The sequence below is a fragment of the Haliotis rubra genome, unplaced genomic scaffold (genome assembly GCF_003918875.1).
Source record: "Haliotis rubra isolate DU_JTF1 unplaced genomic scaffold, ASM391887v1 Scf52, whole genome shotgun sequence".
Classification (NCBI taxonomy): Eukaryota; Metazoa; Mollusca; class Gastropoda; order Lepetellida; family Haliotidae; genus Haliotis; species Haliotis rubra.
Genome location: NW_025767213.1, coordinates 308,088 through 324,943, shown reverse-complemented (window position 1 = coordinate 324,943; position 16,856 = coordinate 308,088). Strand labels below are relative to the sequence as shown.

Genomic DNA, 16,856 nt, shown 5'->3' with positions numbered 1-16,856 from the left:
TATTAAATAAGTATGTCCTCGTGGCGTAAGCTGTTTAATCACCCTCACTACGGTAGTTATTTAAATAAACTCTGCTCGGTTTACTTACGTTACGATTACTCTCAACTATCGTGGAGTTGTTGCCAAAGCCAGAGCAGAGTTTATTTAAATAACTACCTTGCAAGGGTGGTGAACATATACATAACGAACATTTCACTGTTAGGATTCTCTAAGAGTCTATACCTATCTTGTTAGCTTGTTATATTTTCTAAAGCTTTCAATTACTGTTGAATTCCCGTTGGTTTTAAGCAGCCCAATATATGACCTTGGCAAAATGAATGATTTCACTCAAATACAACTTGTAAATCTTCAATGTTTTTGTGATCCATTTGCACCCCGTTAATGAGAGAAAGCGTATGATTGTAATAACAATTCTGTGCTGAGGATACGAATATCCATGCTCTTAGACTAAATCCAAGTCTCCGAATTTATATAATAACAAATAATTTCATATACATTTAATTTAATTTAATTTAAATTGAAAAGGAGCCCTAGTAAGATGGGGGATTCAGAACCTCCGGAACTTGAGGAAATCTAGACTTGCTTCATTTAGACTTAAGCATTGCATAAAGGGCTGGGCGGAAGGGGAGATAATGCTGACTAGGGACTCTGAGACAGACCAGCACGCCCCAACACAACCATTATACCTACCGGTAAACATCAATACAGGAACCAGGCACAGGGGTGGGTGGGGCTGGAGGAACAGGGGTGGCGGTGGGTGGGTGAGACAGACCAGCACGCCCCCAACACAAACATTGGGGAACAGGGGGGGTGGGGCAATTGATTAACATTCTTGTTGGAGAATGACAGAATGTTCAAATCCATATATCGATGATGAATAACAGTGTATTTTCATACATCACCAGTACGTTGGTTTTCATTGCGTGAATTCATCTTTAAACGACTGGAAGCGAATGTGCTAAGTTCATTATAATACTTCATAATGTCAAGGAGTGTATGGTAATTTAAAAACATAAAGAAAGTTAATGTAATAGTTACCTTTTTAAAGCCTGGTGGTAGTGACAGAAACAAATATTTCCATGTCGACACCTCGGAGTTTGATTTATTCTAAATGAACTAGGAATTTCAAGTATTTACTGCACGCTATGGTAAGCATGGCAACCAGCTGTATACACTTCAACCAGTGTGAGTGTTTATCCGACTGATACGTTCAGAATTTGTCTCAAATTAATCAGATCAAGATTACTTTTTTTAATATTTAAATATTATTTTGATATTTAATATTAAAAACAACAGTATCAACTTGAAACTTACTTTTTATTAAATGTAAACAAACATGTAGGCCAGGGTCAATATTAATGTGAATATGTTTAGAATAATATCTTTCCGAGGTCTGGATCGCATATATAAAAATAGCTCTGAATCTATCGTGTAAAATAGAGTGCTGTCTTAAAAAACATTCTCCGTTCAATATATTTTCAGAAAATATCCAAAGATGGTCTAATGTGTGTTATCAGTTGTAATGCCATCTGTCATTTTTGAAAATGAAAATCACGTGTTATTTGGTAACTGTTAATAACGTGTGGATATACACTCAGCAACAAGGTAACAGCTATGACCTATTTTCCCAGACACGGAGACGTACGGTGGCATGCCACGTGCTCGGTGCCGACCCGCGCTAAGACTTCAATCGTTATAAGTCATCAATATCTTGGTTCAGTGCCTAGTGAAAGGGGCAGTGGGACAGTGAAGGATCGGATGGAAGGGTGTGTGGATGGGTGAGTGAATGGACGAGTTGGTAGGTGAGTGGACGGGTGGGTAGGTGGGTGGATGGGTGAGTTAGTGAGAGGGCGGGTGAGTAGATGAGTGGGCGGATGGGTAGGTAAGTGGACGGGTGAGTATATGAGTGGTCGGGTGGGTAAGTGAGTGGACGGGTTAGTAGGTGAGGACGGGTGGTGAGGTTGGCGAGTGGACGGTAGAGAGTGGACGGGCTGGTGGGTAGATGAGTGGTCGGGTGGGTAGGTGGTGATGGAGGGGTTGGGTGTAGAGGGAGGGTTCCCACTTTGCCGGACGCTTTTGTACGGAATAAAAAATCACTGATGCGCGATAATCCCTATAACAATAGGGGATTAAGTTATAGTCTGTTTCGATCTAACAAACGGTCTAACACACTACACTTCAGCTGGATTTTTTTTATTTCAGCAATTCAGTTTGGTATATATCTCTTCTACAACACAGGGACAGCAACCAGGTCTGAGACAAGATCCCCATATTCCTGTGGGGTGTAAGTCCCATTCACAAGACGCACCTTCAGCACTGCAAGACGATCATCCAGGGCTCGATACAGTTTCTTCCTGGGACGTCTGGACCCGCCGTTCTGCAGCTGAGAAATTGTAATTTCCACCCTGGACTGCTGGGTAGGTGAAGTGGACGGGTTAGTTAGTGAGGGCATTTAAATGAGTGGGTGGGTAGGTAGGCGAGTGGACGGTAGAGTGAGTTGGCTGGTGGGTAGATGAGTGGACGGGTGAGCCAGAGAATGGGTGATGGAGGGGATGGGTGTATGGATGGATAGCGAATACATGTAACTAGTGCTTGTATATTTCAACAATCACTGTTTGACGTTTCATGTTTTCATTGCTTAGTATACGAATAAACTGACCTTAATAGTCATGAATTTGGATAAATAAGTCCTTTTTAATTTTTTTTAACGCAAACCTGGTATTCACGCTTATAAATAAACAAATAAAAGCAATGCTGAAAAACGTAGAAGTAGTACAGTCAATTATTTTTCCAAAAACTATCCACAGCGAATCTTGTCATACAAACAGTGCCTCGTGTTCCGTGTAAATGCGATTTTAAAAATCAACATTCCTGTCCGGATGGGGCACGGTCGCCAGTGGGCAACTACAGCGTGTACACTACTCACGTGTCATCTTCCACCGAGGGCGTGGGTCGTTGTTCATCTAATCAATCATTTATTAGGGTTATTTTAACTGATTCTCTTTCAAAACACTGCTGGACTATAGGCAGACAGACAGATATTTTATTTCAGTCTCACCTCACATAAAATACATATATAAATATACTTATAAAATGTAACATATAAGTGAGCCACCCTTTAAGGGTTATGGGAGACTAATGTGTTAATGCATTATAAACACGAAAAATAAATAATGGTATAGTTATATACAGTATAAAATCTATCCGTATAAAATATGTTTTCTTCTTTGCAAGATATAAAAGCAGGTTTTGGAACTGAAATATACATGGTGTTTAAAAAGTAAAACTAATTTATCATCATCACAGAGATCTAAGAAGTTGGGATAGCTAAAACAGACATTTTCATATAGACCTTCACGTTAATCATCATACACAGGGCAATACAACAGAACGTGTCTTTCATCCTCAACACTCTCACTGCACTGAAAACATACCCTCTCATTCACATTCACATTTGTATATCTGCCGGTTTCCAAATGCAGAGGAGCAGTACCTGAAGAAAAATCCCAAAGCAGGATGGTGGACAGCATATACAGCGGGAACCTCCCGATGTCCCCATATAGATACCCCATAACTTAAAACTGACCACACCATCGTATCATATAACTTTGTATAAGTTGTGTACTCCATTCCTCCAAGTGTCTTATATTTACAAATGTAGGGGAACTACGTCGTTAAAGAATTACTCACTCATTCACCATCTCAGCGGTCCAGCACCCGTTTCTACCGTCCGTTTGATTTCATCTGAGACCGTTGAATTGCTCACAAACACAAAATATAAAAATTGCAACAAAACCAAATTTTACACAGTGATTTTCAAGCATAAAGTTTTAATATTTTTTTAGGTAATAAATTGCTGACCCCCCTACCTCCCCAGAACAAAATGGGTGACCCCTCTTTAAATCATCATCACATCCACCCCTACCCCCGCCATAAATTTTGAACGGTTCCTTAGCTTAGCCCAGATATGTTCAACAGGTCATCATCACTGAGAAAGACAACATGACCTTTTCGTGTCACCAGGACATCTGTACTGATTTGGTCTTTCTTTCAGACTCTCCTTTTTAGTTGGTCTGATGTGCAAGGTGTCCGATATTTGTGCACTGCCGCCGTGTCACTGATTATGACAGGTGCGAGTATCGTAGAACAACCACTACACCTTTGGAGGACCGTCTCTGTGATCAATGTTCAGTCACTGAGGATGAAGAACACTACTTTATGTCTTTTAGTAAATATTCAGATGTAAGACGCTCCTTATTTAATTCCCTCCCTTCTCAAATTAATAACTATCAAAGCCTTACTACCACATAAAAAATACCTTCCTGTTTACAAATAATGAACCAGATAGCATAAATATAATTTGCTATAATATGTACAGCTTCAAACAAATCTAGAAGATCTCTACATTTTCCTGGGTCATTATACACATATGTATTAGTATGGGTATTGTTGTTACTGGGGCGGTGGGGTAGCCTAGTGGTCAAAGCGTTCGCTTGTCAAGCCGAAGACCGGGTTCGATTCCCCACATGGGTGCAATGTAGGGCTGTGAGGGGTAACTCGGATACCCGGGACAGGTGGGTAATGAGTTGGACCCGGGTACCCGTCTCAATACCCGGACCCGTTATGATCATGTGACTAATAGATTAAACAATGTAACATGTCATTCTTTCATGATTAAACGGTTGTATTGTCTTTGAAGATTTAGACATAATTGTGCAGTCACCTGTTTGAATATAATACATTCAGGTATTGAAAAACTCGAAATTTTTGCCTCCGAGTTGAATCATATATTGCCATTTCTTACAAATTTGTTGTTAGGAATTAACATAACGGGTATCGGGTAGGGTAATAGGGGGTGGGGTACCCGGGTAGTACATTTGGACCCGTCCCAGCCCTAGTTTAATGTGTGAAGCCCATTTCTGGTGTTCCCCGCCGTGATATTGCTGGAATATTGCTAAAAGCGGCATAAAACCAAACTCACTCACTACTCTGACGTGTTATATATGTTGTTTATGTAGAATGTTTCTATATGGAACGTTTGCGCAATAAAATATCTTGTATCTTGTATATGGTTCGACCGCCTCTGTGGTGTAGTGGTTAGAGCGTCCGCCTGGAGAGCGGAAGGTCGCGGGTTCGATCCCCGACCGCGTCAAACCAAAAGACGTTAAAATATGGTACTTGTTGGTCCCTGCCTGGCGCTCGGCATTAATGGGTACAACAAGGACTGGTCGGCTCGGAGTCAGTATAATGTGTCTGAGTGGGGTATTCATGCTTCACTGCGGCATGGTATCTCATTGGGCTAGCACTATAAAACCAGCTTCAGTCTGGGGCTAGTACAAGCAGCCGCACATACACATACACACGCATGCACGTCGTCATATGAGCGAAATATTCTCAAGCACGACGTAAAACCCAATTTCACCTCACCTCACCTTGTATATGGTTCAAGGATGTTATTACCTTCTCATTCTTTTGCGTCTCGAAACTAGTTCACATTAATCAATAATTAGTCCCTGATCACAGGTTCTCGAGCGCGAAACAATGGTGCGTGATTGCCTTCACCTAATGGATCCATGGGAGCTTCTTTTGTTTTACCTGACGGTAGCCACGTGTTGTCGGTGGCTGAGTGTGTAATATGCATCATGTAACAGTATTGACAAAACTAATGCAGCGCCATTTTGTTATTTTGTAAGATACACATCGAGTATTTTCACCACATCACGTTTTTCGTGGATTAGAAGTGTTATAAACACTACGTTATGAGTAACATTAAAACGGATTTGCATGTGCATATTTCTATAGCACGTTTCAAACTTCCCTGTAAGGAGTAAATCCTGGGGTCGATCAGTATAGGCAGTGGCATATTATCAACAAATTTAGAAACATGTTATAACTTACGTCACAATCAACAATGGGTGGTCACAACCACCTGCAGCACTGTTTAGACGGGAAGATGCATTTGCACGTGCGTTGCCATGGCGATTGTGCAATTGACAATCAAAGCTATGAATAAATTCGTAAAAATAGTAAACTTTCAACAAGAGTACAGCCATGAAAAATGTACTGAGAAAATCCCTGAATCAGTTATTTTGTATATTAGTTAGGATAAAAGAAATAAAGGATGAATGGTATATTACGTCTTTCATAAAATATATTATGTACGCGAACCTGTGGAGAGTACATATCATTTGCATACTATAGCTTTTATCAGAAACGTACATTTTGACATGAAATATCAAGGGGTAAAATGACACGATTTGCTCTCCTGCAAACTCATCTATTTCGGATGATTTTACAGAAAGTATTAAAAACACAAAAAGTTGGGAAAAACGATAGTCATGGAATATTTAACAATCAAACTTGAGTTGTGTTCAAAACTACGAAATAAATGCCAAAAACCATTTTATTTATATTTCCGAGAGTACTGTTACCTCAATCAGTGCTGAGTACCTGTCAGTTATAATCAACGCCTGAATTTACTACCGGCTTACATTTTTTCAATTGCCATTGCAATCCATGTCAGTTAGCTACTGGCTTTCCTTGTCACGTGTCCACCTTTGTTATCTTATTACTTTTATTGTTTTCACATGAACACAGACAAGCTGCTGCTTCCTATCTTTCACTGACTATCTGGCGGTGCAGGAATATTCACCGAAACGTCGTGTTCCTTATACGGCAGTGGTTGATATCAATGCATTTCCACCTTTCACTGTTGACTTTTCGACAGGAATTAAATACTTCAAACCATAGGTAGGCAGATAGGTAGTTACTCCATATTTCAACCCGTGAAGATCCGGGTTAGAATTGGTCTTCAGTAACCCATGCTTGTCGTAAGAGGCGACTAACGGGATCGGGTGGTCAGGTTCGCTGACTTGGTTGACACATGTCATCGTATCCCGATTGCGTAGATCGAAGCTCATGCTGATGATCACTGGATTGTCTGGTCCAGACTCGATTATTTACAGACCGCCGCCATATAGCTGGAATATTGCCGGGTGCGGCGTAAAACTAAACTCATTCACTCGCTTACTACGTATTTCAGAAGCAACACCCCGTGAAACATTCCGTATTGTTTTATCGGGTAATATTTTGCTAGACCTATCGACAGTGCGTTTTAAAGCATACAGGCTTAAAGGTAGACTGATACTTGGAGCACCCAGTAGTCTGTCTCACAGTCCCTGAACCGCATTATTGTTGTACCTAACTCCCCGCAATGCTAAAGCCATTAATGAAGCAAGTCTAGATTTCCTCAGGTTGAGTTTCCTGAATCTCCCACCTTACTGGGGCTCCTTTCCAATTAAAATGTGATTATTTGTTAGCATTTGTTACTATCATACATATTCAGGGCCTAAACGTTAAGTCTAAGCGCCTAGGCGCCCGAGGTGTTGCAGGCTGTTTCTGAATATTTTACAGCACTTCCTTCAATCAACACCAACACGCCGGGGAAAGTGGTAACCTGTCACACACACCCTGAGCTGTACTACATCACATCCCCTAATCTACTTTGTCCACAGAATTATGAATCTCAGCCTCACTGAGGTTCCATTTTAAATTTAAATCAGTTGCTGGTTTCCATTGATGTGTTTTCAGAGACTATATAATTTTATAAACGTATGTAGAAAAACTCGGTGTTGTTAGTGATAGCCATGAAGTCGATCACGTATACCTATCTCACGTAATGTTAATGACTATCAAAATAAACGACGAGATGACAAATCAGACAGACAGACAGACATTTTTTATTCAGTCTCAGCCCATATATACATATACAAAATATCACATGAGCAACCCTAAAGATAGGGTTATGAGAGACTAATCTTTCATAATAAAACAAGGCATTTTAATAGGAAATATGGCTATAAATAAAGTACATAAGATATAGATATACTGTACACTGATAATACAATATTGCAGCTGCCGATGATAGTTATGAATTCCCGACTGTGGTATCATGTCTCCCTAAAATACTCTTCACATCTTAATTTTGTATCTCGTCAATGATGTGAACGAAGGGACATAACTCTTACATCCTTAGCACGTTTACACTTGTGTGCCGAGAATTAACGGCGCAATAGACCAAATGCATATCAAATTACGTAACTGTTAGAGCCATGCAGTGGAAGAGTGAGTGAGTGAGTTTAGTTTTACGCCGCTTTTATTCCAGCAATATCACGGCGGGGGACACCAGAAATGGGCTTCACACATTGTACCCACGTAGGGAATCGAACCTGGGTCTTCGGCGTGTCGAGCGAACACTTTAACCGCTAGGCTACCGCCCCTGCCGTGAAGGAAAGGTAGACCATTGACGTTGAGGACACGTATTGTTTACTTGGTTTCAAGTCGTCGATAAATGATCTGTCATTACTGCCTGAAATTCCTCTCAATCGTCGTCGTCTCATTATCGGAATTGATTTTGTATGCATGGCGTTTGTTGCCATGTTTCACCCAGTTTTAAAAAAACAAGGGGTCTCACTACTTCCTAATAAGCGTCCAGCCTGTGCTCTATGAAGCAGTTCAACTTCACCTGTAACATCAGGTCTTGCATATAGTCCGGTCTAACATGATATATTTGAGATTACACTTTCTCAGTAAAGCACAGATTCCAAACGGGATTCGAACCAACACTTTACCGGATGGGACTCAACCTACCAAGAGTACCACAATTAGTGCTTTACCAAGAAAGTGCAATTCCAGATATAACGTGTTACATAAAACCATTGTCTATACAAATGACAGCTTGTATTCAAAGTTCCACCTCATTATATTCCGATGTAGCACTCGTATACGATATCTCTCAGTTTAGCCAACTCATGCATTTAATAATTATGAAATAATTCATAACATTTTTTGCGAAATGTTTGTCCCAGATGTATACGATTTTTCACAGCTACTGTGATCATAGGCGGATCCAGAAATTTTCAGGGGGGTGGGTAGGGGGTGTTTCAGGGTGTTCAAACATTAACTTCAATGTGGTATTAGTCATTTTCAAAAAGGGGCTCCGACCCTATACAAGTTAAGAAATAGGACTAAGTTGACATTCGTTGTTTTCCTTTCACAACCTGTTTAAAGATCAGGGTTAGAACTGGTCACAAGCAACCCATACTTGTCGTCAGGCGTCTAATGGGATAGAATGGTCAGGTGACTTGGTTAATGGTCATCGTATGTCAAATGGGATAGAGTGGTCAGGCTCGGTGACTTGGTTAATGGTCATCGTATGTCAAATGGGATAGAGTGGTCAGGTGACTTGGTTAATGGTCATCGTATGTCAAATGGGATAGAGTGGTCAGGTGACTTGGTTAATGGTCATCGTATGTCAAATGGGATAGAGTGGTCAGGTGACTTGGTTAATGGTCATCGTATGTCAAATGGGATAGAGTGGTCAGGTGACTTGGTTAATGGTCATCGTGTCTCAAATGGGATTAAGTGGTCAGGTGACTTGGTTAATGGTCATCGTATGTCAAATGGGATAGAGTGGTCAGGCTCGGCGACTTGGTTAATGGTTATCGTATGTCAAATGGGATAGAGTGGTCAGGTGACTTGGTTAATGGTCATCGTGTCTCAAATGGGATAGAGTGGTCAGGTGACTTGGTTAATGGTCATCGTATGTCAAATGGGATAGAGTGGTCAGGTGACTTGGTTAATGGTCATCGTATGTCAAATGGGATAGAGTGGTCAGGTGACTTGGTTAATGGTCATCGTATGTCAAATGGGATAGAGTGGTCAGGTGACTTGGTTAATGGTCATCGTATGTCAAATGGGATAGAGTGGTCAGGTGACTTGGTTAATGGTCATCGTATGTCAAATGGGATAGAGTGGTCAGGTGACTTGGTTAATGGTCATCGTTTCTCAAATGGGATAGAGTGGTCAGGTGACTTGGTTAATGGTCATCGTATGTCAAATGGGATAGAGTGGTCAGGTGACTTGGTTAATGGTCATCGTATGTCAAATGGGATAGAGTGGTCAGGTGACTTGGTTAATGGTTATCGTATGTCAAATGGGATAGAGTGGTCAGGTGACTTGGTTAATGGTCATCGTATGTCAAATGGGATAGAGTGGTCAGGTGACTTGGTTAATGGTCATCGTATGTCAAATGGGATAGAGTGGTCAGGTGACTTGGTTTATGGTCATCGTTTCTCAAATGGGATAGAGTGGTCAGGTGACTTGGTTAATGGTCATCGTATGTCAAATGGGATAGAGTGGTCAGGTGACTTGGTTAATGGTCATCGTATGTCAAATGGGATAGAGTGGTCAGGTGACTTGGTTAATGGTCATCGTATCTCAAATGCGTGGATGATTGATCTCAATCACTGGATTGTCTGGTCCAGATTATTCACAGACTTTCTGTCCATTAGCTAGAATGTTGCTGAAAGAAACCTTTGTTGTCGATAATAAACATATAAATCCGACTCTTTGTTAGTTTGGACCAAAACAGGGAGGTGTGAGAATATTACGCATCACTGTTAAACTAAATTGTCTCAATACGTAGGTTATATTGTCGCATCTGGTGTTGATGTTTGCTTGAACCCGGGAACATGTGATAACCTTATATAACACAGGATAAAGGTCAAAGGTGAAACATTTGATGCGTCACGTGCGTCACATGTATACAGCATGTGGAACAATGAAGTACTACCTGCAATTACTGTCAGCCATCATCGAAAGTTCAGAGTTGAGGTGTGTTGTTTTACCGACCAGGAGTGACTGAACATGCTCCGTTCGGGACCGGTCATTCATGACAGGAGTGGGTGGGCCGGAGGGAACCACCAAAAGCATGACACTGTCTAGGGGTGGATCTTTAACAATATTGCACATATTCGGGCTGCGTCATGAATAAAATAAACAAGGACATTGGGAGAGTCATCCGAAATATGACAAGAAGGAGGGAGGGTTATTATTTTCTTTTCTGAAAATTAGACATTGTAGTGCAGCTAAAGGGGTCGTTGTCAGCACGAGTACTACAGATATGTACCCCACGTATACAGAAACGTACCCTAGCCAAAATCTGAACACAGAAACGTACCGACACGTACCCTATCCAAAATCTGAATGCAGAAACCTACCCTATCCAAAATCTGAATACAGAAACATACCCTATCCAAAATCTGAATACAGAAACCTATCCTAACCAAAATCTGAACACAGAAACATACCCTATCCAAAATCTGAATACAGAAACATACTCTATCCAAAATCTGAATACATAAACATACCCTATCCAAAATCTGAATACAGAAACCTATCCTAACCAAAATCTGAATACAGAAACATACTCTATCCAAAATCTGAATACATAAACATACCCCATCCAAAATCTGAATACAGAAACCCCTATCCTAACCAAAAATCTGAATACAGAAAAACATACTCTATCCAAAATCTGAATACATAAACATACTCTATCCAAAATCTGAATACAGAAACCTATCCTAACCAAAATCTGAATACAGAAACATACTCTATCCAAAATCTGAATACATAAACATTCCCTATCCAAAATCTGAATACAGAAACCTATCCTAACCAAAATCTGAATACAGAAACATACTCTATCCAAAATCTGAATACATAAACATACCCTATCCAAAATCTGAATACAGAAACGTTATCTAGGGCAGTTCCATACAGCGTTTTCAAAATTTTGTTAAGTGTACATTTCTGTACACAGAAACGTATCTGGGGTACACATCTGTAGTATCTGTGTCAAAATTGACCTCTTCAGCATTGGTGCATCAAAACCCTCTGACCATGCATCCCTTCAAACTAATGGCCAGTAACGTCTATATGAACTTGACTGGCCTGTGTGAAACATGGGAACAGGACACTCCCTTTAACCTGTCTGGATACAATACACTGAGTGTGTCAAGATAGAAACAAATTGGATGTAGTAGAGGAGAAATAGCATTCCTCTACAAACAAGAACTAAAACGATTCATAAAGCCGATATCAAGCAGTGTGTTCTCACTTTGGATAAAACTTGACAAAGCTATCACTAACTCTAAGAGTGATATCTCTCTCTCTCTCTCTCTCTCTCTCTATATATATATATATATATATATATATATATATATATATATATATATATATACATTCCTCCGGACGGATCATCTCTCTGGTCCAAAATAGACTCTTACCCATTTGACACCCTTACTGAGGAAATAGTGAAATATTCCACACTGGGAGACACTGTTATAGGAGGAGACATCAGTGCTCGTACTGGCGTGACTGATGACTTTATACCTGATGACTGTTCCAAGTACATACCATTTCCTAGTGAAATTGTGTCTGAAATTGGATTAACGACAAACTGTAAGTTAACCATTTTAAATGGAAGGACAACATGATATGTTCTAGGCCAATTGACATGCCACACATATAATGGTCAGAGTGTTGTTGATTATGTTTTAGTCTCTGAACTGCTATATCCCAAAATATCAGGTTTGATAGCGAATGTAAGCAGGCGAAACATTCAATGGAAACACTATATACAGACTTTAACAAGGAACCTGAAGTCCAATCAAAATTAAATGCACTTCATGCCAAAAATACATAAAAAACCCATCGCATTTTTTGAAAAAAACCCAAACTTTGATAAACTCTCAAAACTGTCCGACTCAAATCCCAAATCCTTTTGGCAAGAATTAAATAACATAAAAAATACCAACATGCCGACAGGACAAGTGGAACCAAACCCGTCAGATCTGCTAAATCATTTTAACACACTTTATAATTTAGAATCGGCCCCAAATAACATTAGTCACGAAAAGTGTACTAAGCATAACAACAATCTCTTAAATGCAGAAATCAGTGCGAATGAGGTTAAGACTTGCATAAATGAACTTAAATGCAACAAAAGCACAGGCTTTGACAATATTAGTCATGAATTCCTGAAATCAATCAGCCCTGTAATAATAGATCACTTCTGCAAACTGTTTAATGACGTGTTTAAATCAGGTCACTTTCCAAGCATATGGGCAACATCAGTCATCACACCACTTCATGAAAAAGGAGACAAAACTGACCCAAATAACTACAGAGGTATTGCCATTAGCAAAAGCCTGGGTACGTTGTCCTGCAAAATCCTAAATAACATCTAGAAGAAAACAACCTCTTACATCCATGCTAATCTGGATTTCGCAAGGGCTTTAGAACTTCAGACAATATCTTTGCTCTAAAAACTCTAATTGATAAATATAAACGTCAGCGCAAGAATATTTATGCTTGCTCCATCGATTTAAAAAAAGCCTTTGACACAGTTGACCGAAATCTGTTGCTCAACAAACTAAATATGCATGGACTTAATGGTAACCTGTTACAGTCCATATACTCCCTGTACTCAAATGTAAAATACCAGCTAAAAACATCACAAGGGGTGTCTATGCCATTTGTTTTCAAACACTGGTGTTCGACAAGGATGTACATTCTCACCAGCACTCTTTAACATATTTATAAACGATATACAACAATATCTACAACCATAAATACTAAGACTAAAACTTAATAATATTCAAATATGTCATTTATTATTTGCTGATGATTACCCCTTAAATTGCAAATACTGTTGAACAATGTATCACGATATTGCACCATAAATAATCTGCAAATTAACCATGACAAATCCAAAGTAGTTATCTTCGGAAAGAACAATAAATGCAAAAAAAACTGTAAATGGTCAGCACAAGGCAAAACGATGGCTTCAGCTGACAGGTACACATATCTTGGAATACAACTCCATGAAAATGGAAAGTTCAAAAGTTGTATACAAGCACAGCCACAGGTGCTTATCATAGATTAAAAACATCAGTCTTTCATGATGATATTCCAGTAAAACTAGCAATAAAACTATTCAATCTCTGTGAAATGTGCAACTACTTATGTCAGACGATGAGCAGCACCATGTAATATCATGTACCAAGTATAACGAAGAAAGGGAATCACTTATACACACAATGCTTTATTATGACCAAGAATTTACTACATTCTCAAAAAAAGAACAATTCCTAATATTTTTCACGAACAGAAGTCCTGAATTAATTTCCAAAATATGTCACCATCTTTACAACTTTAAATGAATTCTGTATCTTACCATAGTCTCCTCATATATTATTTCCATGTCACATGATTTCTAAAAAAATGTTATAATGTACATCCTTCCTGCGTGATATGTATCTATATTTCTTGTACCTGCTGTGTTTATATTTGTAGTTTATAGAATATTGCCACTGTTTCTTCATGGAATGCTATGCAATAAATATCTTATCTTATCTTATCTTACCTATGAACGTCTTTGTTTTAGTCTTACAGTTTCCTTTTATGTATAGCTCTGATCATTTTACGTTAACGATAAGAAAACTTTTCAAACCCACCGACCCACCTTCTCCCCGTCACCTTCACTACATCACATTACGTGTTGTCAATATAAAACAGTTGTACGCATGCCATTACGACACATACATATACGGTCTTAGAGACCGCTTTGCAGCACAGGAAGAGGGCTGACCTGGATTTTCAAATAATTAGCCCTCTTCCGTTCAGTGTCGACCCAGTTGTGCGAGTGACATGTGAAGTTTGATTGACATGCCAGTCACGTGCACGCTGGCGCGCTAAATCTCGGTCACGTCGGAAGTCATGGAGTAAACATCGTATTCTCAACGCTTACTCCACTGTCTACGAACAACATGTGACGAGAAAGTACTGTAGGCTTGGTCCAGGAGCCCGGACAACTAGTAAGTAATGAATATAGTTGTACGCCTCCTTTAGCAATATTCCAGCAACATCACGGCGGGGGATACAGCAAATAATCTTCACACATTGAGCTCATGTTGTGAATCGAACCCGGACCTTTGACGAGAAGAACGAAAGCTTTAACCACTAGGCCACCTTACTGACCATAAAACAACAACCTCTATTATCTTTTCACATTGTGAAGACATTACCTTCAGAATGAGAGGTCAGAATCTATACCAACTAAGGGTGTAACGATTAACTGATTGAGTTTTCGTCATGTTGCAAAAAGATAACACATTTGGGGCGTTGGAATAGATCAATAGATGAAAATATCCTCACGGGTAAAAAGAAGACATACCAGGAGCTTTCGAACATTTATATCTTTGACATCATAACATATCTGGAGAGTAAAATAGACATTTGTTGAGGAGGTCTTTGTAGGGGAAGTGATGCGGTATCGGAAGAGTGTTGTAGAGGTAGGGATCTTTGTAGAGGAAGTGGTGCAGTAGTGGAAGGGTGTTGTAAAGGTAGGGATCTTTGTAGAGGAAGTGATGCGGTAGTGTAAGGGTGTTGTAGAGGTAGGGTTCTTTGTAGAGGAAGTGGTGCGGTAGTGGAAGGGTGTTGTAGAGGTAGGGTTCTTTGTAGAGGAAGTGATGCGGTAGTGGAGGGAGTGGGTGTTGTAGAGGTAGGGTTCTTGTGTAGAGGAAGGGTGTTGTAGAGGTAGGGGTGTAAGGGTGTGATGCGGTAGTGGAAGGGTGTTGTAGAGGTAGGGTTCTTTTTGTAGAGAAGTGATGCTTTAGTGGAAGGGGTGTTGTAGAGGTAGGGTTCTTTGTAGAGGAAGTGATGCGGTAGTGGAAGGGTGTTGTGAGGTAGGGATCTTTGTAGAGAAGTGGTGCAGTAGTGGAAGGGGTGTTGTAGAGGTAGGGTTCTTTGTAGAGGAAGTGATGCGGTAGTGGAAGGGTGTTGTAGAGGTAGGGATCTTTGTAGAGGAAGTGATGCAGTAGTGGAAGGGGTGTTGTAGAGGTAGGGTTCTTTGTAGAGGAAGTGATGCGGTAGTGGAAGGGTGTTGTAGAGGTAGGGTTCTTTGTAGAGGAAGTGATGCAGTAGTGGAAGGGTGTTGTAGAGGTAGGGTTCTTTGTAGAGGAAGTGATGCGGTAGTGGAAGGGTGTGTTGTAGAGGTAGGGTTCTTTGTAGAGGAAGTGGTGCGGTAGTGGAAGGGGTGTTGTAGAGGTAGGGATCTTTGTAGAGGAAGTGATGCGGTAGTGGAAGGGGTGTTGTAGAGGTAGGGATCTTTGTAGAGGAAGTGATGCGGTAGTGGAAGGGGTTGTAGAGGTAGGCATCTTTGTAGAGGAAGTGATGCTGCGGTACTGGAAGGGTGTTGTAGAGGTAGGGTTCTTTGTAGAGAAGTGTTGCGGTAGTGGAGGTGTTGTAGGGTGTTGAGGTAGGGATCTTTGTAGAGGAAGTGATGCTCCACTGGAAGGGGTGTTGTTGAGGTAGGGTTCTTTGTAGAGGAAGTAATGCGGTAGTGGAAGGGGTGTTGTAGAGGTAGGGTTCTTTGTAGAGGAAGTGTTGCGGTAGTGGAAAGGGTGTTGAGGTAGGGATTTTTGTAGAGGATGCGTTCGTGTTGAGGTATTGTAGATTATGGCGATGCTGTTGTAGAAATGGTCTTGAATAGTAAGAGGATTTAAGTGGAGGAAAGTGTCGTGCCGTTGTATTGTAGAGGGAGTGAGGCGGTCGTGCAGGAGTGATGTAGAGGAAGAAGGCTTTATAGAGGAAGGCGGTCTTTGTGGTGGAAAGGGTTTTGGAAGATAGAGTTATTATAGATGAAGGTGTCGGATTTGAGGATATGGTCTTGGCCATCTCATAGTCAGATACTATGCTACTCATTTTCGATAGTCACACAAGGTAACTGTGCAGTAGATAGAGTTGAGACATTTCCTGGACAAGCTGCTCATCCAGAAGGTATTTCTTTTCTTCCATCTTGCCATCCAACATGGTCGTTCTACAAAGTAGGCTGTAATACATTGATCAATCACACGCTATAGTTCATCTAGCCTCCACTAACCTCCGTACGTATCACATCTAAACTGGTTGTGTGTTCTCCATCACCTGTATGGTTCTGGGCATTATAA

At 40.4% G+C, this 16,856-nt stretch overlaps 1 protein-coding gene across 1 annotated transcript; it reads right to left on the bottom strand.

Annotated features, from left to right (window-relative positions):
• Positions 1 to 15,113: 15,113 nt before the first annotated feature.
• On the bottom strand, positions 15,114 to 16,064 carry LOC124292562 (mucin-2-like). The gene has a single exon (XM_046729702.1). The coding sequence runs from the start codon at positions 16,062 to 16,064 to the stop codon at positions 15,114 to 15,116; it is 951 nt and encodes a 316-aa protein (XP_046585658.1).
• Between the last annotated feature and the right edge of the window lie 792 nt (positions 16,065 to 16,856).